The 6,228-nt window shown below is 38.2% G+C and overlaps 1 protein-coding gene across 1 annotated transcript in view; it reads left to right on the top strand.

Moving 5' to 3' along the window:
* Positions 1-5,974, top strand: part of LOC106942503 (CREB-regulated transcription coactivator 1-like) — a 30,821-nt gene extending 24,847 nt beyond the window's left edge. Inside the window, exons 6-8 of the mRNA XM_015025787.1 lie at positions 1,992-2,075; positions 2,176-2,353; positions 3,472-5,974. Coding sequence (XP_014881273.1) covers positions 1,992-2,075; positions 2,176-2,353; positions 3,472-3,677 — 468 coding nt within the window. The 3' untranslated portion in view covers positions 3,678-5,974. The remainder of the gene's footprint in view (positions 1-1,991; positions 2,076-2,175; positions 2,354-3,471) is intronic.
* Positions 5,975-6,228: the final 254 nt, after the last annotated feature.

The raw sequence follows: 6,228 nt of genomic DNA, 5'->3' as shown, positions 1-6,228 counted from the left end.
AGTGAGTGACAACTTTTTTTCATCACAATGCTTATGTGTCTCTATACAGTTAGCTTTGCTAATATTGCGTCAACAGAGCTTACCTTTCTTTGAACTACTTTTCTAAGTGACGATAAAAGTAAGTTCCTCATTTAAACCTTCCCTAAAGTTAAGACAGAAGCTCACAATGCAAATAATGTGAGAAGAACACAGAGCTTATCTATCAGTGAGGCAGATCTTGATAGTCATAATGATAAAATAAAATCAAGATGAGCTAAATACTCCTTCTTAATATTTAATTTTAAACCAGTTTACCAGTTATTTGACCCATTGCAGCTTACTGGGTTTTTAAGGGTTTTTTTCTCTTTCTATGCCAGCTTCCTTGTGATGGTTGGATTTATTTTTTTTATTCTACATCGGAATATGAGAATGTGATATATTACATATGGTAAAAAAATATTTTGGGTTATATTTAGTTATTGGGGTTTTTTTTACCCATTTTTTGAGTTAATTTGTATATCTGTCTTGTTTTATTTAGGTCACATGGAGGGAGGGGGAAATTCTGCAGTATAAAATTGTATAAATAAAAATCTACTTCAAGCTCATAGAGTTAGAAGGCTTCAACCAAATGGATTGAAAAACAAAAGTAACTGCAAAATGGCTGATATTTATTTTGCTACATGAATGAAGTGATGTGTAAGGGTGTTTGACAAACATGCTCAACAACGTAATGAAGATACATACGTTAGTTATCTGTATGTATCTTTACATTACATTATTGTAAGGCAGGGGTGTCAAAACTTTTTGTCACATAGACCAAAACAGTCAAGTCAAAAAGAGTCGCCACCAAAAAAATGTTAAAGTAAATTAAAACAAAACACTGTCATTTGTTTTTTTTTAGTTATTGTGCAATATTAAATGAGTAACAGGATGTGTAAAGTGATGGGTATTTTTCTCGAACCTATATAAAAGAACCACTGACAACGTATATGAATTTTATGGCCAAGCTTTTGCAAAAGGAGAAGTCTCTGGTAGCAGCTCCTCCAAGCCGTTCACAGAGCGTTCTGCTCTCCTTCCGCGTGAGCCCCTGTTTTATTGTAAAGGAAACAGTCAAGGGAGCAGTCAAGAAAAACAACAGAGGTCATAAAACTTCTAACCTAAACAACTAGCAACCCAGTTCCAGGTGTGATATCTGATCTATGGTCTGAGCCCGGTTCAAATCTCGGTCAAACTGTTAACAAGACAAAATACGACTGCTCACAGGCAGTTAGGAGGTATTCTGGTTGATAAGAATTTAAGGTCTGGGAAACACAGAGTTAACTGTTTCACATGAAGATGAAACAGATAGTCCTGACCTCCAGGTCAGTTCATACACACATAAGGAAGAGAACACTTTAAACAGAAAATCACAACGATCTATAGACTGAATGTGACTAAAGTAATAACAAAATGATAATACCGAAAATTCTCTAACATAAAGTATTGCAGATCCAAAACAGGAAAAGCATTTTGCAGGTTGACCTCATTAAAAGACAAGGGTGAATTTTAAAATGTCTCTACTGTAAATAATGACTTTTTTGTCGATTCTGAGCAATAGAAATGGGATTTAGGTCACTTTTACAGAAACATATATGACCAAGTTTAATAAATTCATTAAAGGCAGATCTGGATACATTAAAGCCTGCTGTGTTTGTTGTCAACATTTTCTGTTGTAAGATTTTAATTTGTAATAATTTTACCCTGATTAAAAATAAAAAGTCTCCATCTACATCAACTACTTTTTCAAAGAGGGGATCAATTTTTAATTGCACTCATGGTCTGCACAAAGTCAGTCCAGGGGCTACAGATGGCACCCGGGGCACACTTTGGGCACCCCTGTTGTGAGGTGACTTGAAGCATTTGCATTGCTGTGCTCTTTCCATCCACCGTGTTTCCACTGCTCCCTCCTCATCGTCACTCGGAGCGTTTCAGGAGTTTGGACAGGAATAACGATCAGATCTTGTTTCTTGCAGCATAACTCCATCCTGGGTAGTGTGTTTGCTGACTTCTACGACCAGCAGCTGCCATCCATTCAGGCCAGCGTTCTCTCACAACAGGTCCATCCTGTGTGTGCGTGCGTGCGTGTGCGCGTGTGTGTGTATTCACAAAAAGAATTCCAACGCAGTTGGAATGGGAAATGTTTTCTGTGACTTCCAGTTGGAGCAGTTCAACATGATGGAGACCCCCATAAGCTCTGACGGCCTGTACAGCCAGACCTCCACCCTCAACTACTCCCAGGCTCTTATGATGGGTTTGACCGGCCACTGCAACCTTCAGGACTCCCAGCAGCTGGGCTACAGTAGCCATGGCAACATCCCCAACATCATTCTGACAGGTGCCACTTCAACATTTTGTCCAGACTGGTTAATGCAGAAATCTTCAGTTCCGTCTGAAACTGCAGACTTCTGTATGTGAGCCTCATGTTGTTAAACTGTCTGAGTCCATCCAGTCTGCACACCTGATCACTTCCTTAAGCTGATTTCAGGCCTTTCTGCTTGACTTAACATCAGTACAGTGCTTGTGATTGATTTTGGATTAATCAGTTAATAGCTGGACAGCTAAAGGAGCCTAGTAGCAGATTTTTTAACAATAATTTGAACAAAGTGAAGCTAAAACTGTAACATTTGAGGAGTTTTGAGTAGAACAGATTTACAGACAAAGAGTTTTAGGTTTGGTTAGGTCAGGGGACTTTATTTACCCAAAGGTGGATTTGGTTTGCAGTGGTTCAAATCATACATATTCATACACACATGTGATGTGTTCTTACACTGTGAAAAGTAAGAACACATCACATAACCTTTGACAGATAAAATGATTAATGGTCCACGAGTCATATTCAAAGCAAAGTAAGACCCAGAAGAGGAGAGTATGTAATTAATATAAGTATTGTGTTGAAATAAGAATATTAGCATAAAACTGAGAGCATTGATGCAGCAGTGGGAACAAAGCTGTTTTTAAAGCGTCTTGTCCAACATTTAGGGACTAAAAACCTCTGACTGGAGGGAAGAAGCTGAAAGTTTCTGTTAAGGGGATGGAAAACAGAAGAAGCTTTCTGCTGTAGCCAGCTGATATACAGGAATGCTCAGTTTCAATTTAGACAACAGCTTAACAAACTACTGGTTGAAACTCTAGTTCTCTGCAAAATGTATTTATTTTTTGTGCAGTTTTGGCTTCCTTATTCTGACTGAAGGGTTCTTTCTTTGTTGTTCTTTCAGCAAAAGACCTTTTTTAATGTCTGTATAATATTAATACTAGATTAGTTGATAATCCATCATAATTAATGAGATTAAGCCAGGGCACTGTTTTATCTTCCTTCACATGATCCTTTCTATTATATTTAACTCTGGAAATTTTCCTTAGTGCACCAAAGACTTAATTAAAACCAATATTCACTATGTTTTTTTTTTTGTTTGTTTTTTGTTTTTACCAATCTAATATCTTGCTTTGCTTCAGTGAGTGGAGAGTCTCCTCCGAACCTCCCCAAGGACCTGACCAGCTCACTGTCCACAGACATCGGCTTCGACGTGGACTCCCAGTTCCCACTGGATGATTTAAAAATCGACCCTCTGACTCTGGATGGCCTGCACATGCTGAACGACCCGGACATGATTCTCGCCGACCCCGCCACAGAGGACGCATTTCGCCTCGACCGCCTCTAGTTCTTGCTCTCCATCGCTCACGTACCTGAACTGGGCCGTCCAGCACTTCTGCCTGAGCAGAGCAAGCGATTCCACTCAATCGAACCCCTGACTGTGAGTTTTTCAAAAACAAAACAAAACGAAAAAAATCCTATGTGGGAAATTGCATGGAGAAGCTCGAAGACTGCTTCTAGCTTCTGGCATAGGGTAATCTCTAGATGGCTTAGTCTCTATATTCACCATTCGGGTCGCTTTTTAACACCAGGCTAACTGTTTGAGGTAGCCGGACGGCAGCAGAGACAGCCTGGTGACTAGCTACAGTTAAAACAATCAGCATATTCCAGTCCAGCTGCCTGAGTATTTTGTTGATTTAGAGAAAATCCAGAAAAGGTAGACTTCTCTCAGTCTAGCTTGGGTTTTGTGCTTTCATCTTGACGGTTTGTGATATATGTATGCCCCAAGAGGCACAAAGTCATCACTTTATTTTTAGGCTATTTCTGAGAATGGATTTTATCAAAGGGAATAGGAGTCATCATTTATGCATGAAATCATAAATCACTGTGGATACTTGTTTTGCCTTAAAAGCTTGACGTTTTGGTTTTCATTGCAAAAAGATAAACAACAAAAAAAAGCTAAGAAGAAATTTTTACGGAGTTACAAGTTGCTTGTCCTGCATAATTTACCGTTGTGTTGTCACTACTGCCTCATAAGTCAGAACCTAACTGCGGATCCGCTCAGTCTTGGTGAAGAAAACAATGTTTACAGACTCGTTCTGCTTTACTTGTACAGAATGTGGTTGGATTTTTGCGTAATGATATCTATGCAAAACTACGGTGACTGGGAGGACTGGAACGTGGGAACTGGTTGAAGGCAGAGTCGGGGGTTCCTCTGGAACGCACGTGAATGTCTTTCAACAAACATTTCTCTTTCATTTTAAGGTCAAATATGGAATAAAATAGAGTAAGCATGGCTGTCGCTGGACATTCCTGGATTCCTCCCAAAGATGGGACCTCAGTGGGTGAAACCTATTTTTCCAGTCAGCTGAACTGCCAAACAGCACTGTTGATGCACTGAGAATGTACTTAGTTTACATCTGTGTGGTTGTGATGCTGTCATTTTGTTATCCTCATTCCCTCCTTTTCTATTTTTTTGCTATCTGTAGAGCCAAACACCTTCCACCTGTTACTTTAAGCACACATCTGAGTTTGGTTGTTTTCCTGCCATGTTTATGTTGTTTTTGTCTTTAATTCATCTTTCTGCTGTTGAGGTTTGTCTTGATGAAGTCTTGATGTCCTTTTAGGTGGGTGGTTTCCCTCACTTTGTTCACTATGTTCCATATCTTTTTTGCACTTTATGCTTTCATTCGAAAACACAGATTCAAGAGTTTCTATATGGAGCGCCCCATCCTGTGACTGTTAAATGAACTGGACCTGTTTGATCTGTCTTTGTTCAAACCTGCCTTCTTGTACAGACAAAGGAGAAAAAAAAGAGGAAAAACCCAAAAAGCTAAATTAAAATTATTTTTGAAAAACAATAAAATCAGGATAGTTTATACAAATGTGTTTTTACTCAACTAGGTTGTATTTTAGAATTCCTGTGTTTAAGCATTTGGTCACTGCAGCAGATTCTTCTGCTACAGTCAGAGGGCCTGGGATATTGACAATAATAATCACACAGTAGAGATGGAAATAAATATGTATCATAAATACATTTAGGGATGCACAATATTTTATGTTGTTTCTACGTCTGGTTTAAGCAAGAGATGCACCAATCATTGTGTTCTGACTGGATACCGATCTCTGGTTTTGTGAAGCTTTGAGCTGCCAAAAGGAATGTAACAATTTCTCATTTCTATTCAGGATCTATGGAGTATAGTATAATAAACTGCCATTATAGCTCCAATGTCTGGACTGGTCATTTTCAGAGTTGGGTAATGAAGTTGGAGTAACATTACTTCAACTTATTTTCAATCTGCAAAAGTGAAAACTAGTGACGTAAGTAAGAGTATACAATCTAAATATTTTCTATGGTTTTAAGCTTTAAAATTTCATATTTTCCAACACTTCTTTGTGCATCTCTAGTTTAAATCTACATCTTGACATTAGCTGAGGCTGCTTTTGACCATTTCAGAATAATTTGGTATATTAAAATAGGTAGTCTATAGGTTTGGTCTAAAATGTTGAAGTGCTAAGCTGAAAATGAAGCTGGATGTATAGGTATCCAGGATCTGAGCCAGAAAATCAGTCCAGGTGAAATTTGTTTGAGAATAAAAACAGGCTCTTTTCTTGGTCACTATGTTGGGTCACTTTTAGCCAGTGGAAAAAAAATTTTTATTCTGCAGCTGCAATGATTCCTTCTTAAATGTGTTTTAAAGACTATTTTACTTCTCCTGTCACGGTCTGAAACAGAAACATTGGTCTTTTATTTTCCTACTAAATGCATGAAACTTCAGACATGATTTCTCCTTTTGTTGGTGATTGTTTCCTCTGAATGTTGGGAGACATTTAGTTTAGATATTTAAAGGTGTTTTGTTTTTGTTTCTGTTTGCTAAAAATATGTTGTCATGTTAAAC

This window comes from Poecilia latipinna, unplaced genomic scaffold (assembly GCF_001443285.1).
Source record: "Poecilia latipinna isolate Pla-1442-1.1 unplaced genomic scaffold, P_latipinna-1.0 Scaffold4324, whole genome shotgun sequence".
Lineage (NCBI taxonomy): Eukaryota > Metazoa > Chordata > Actinopteri > Cyprinodontiformes > Poeciliidae > Poecilia > Poecilia latipinna.
The sequence above is the reverse complement of the archived record's forward strand: the minus strand, read 5'-3'. Positions and strand labels throughout refer to the sequence as shown.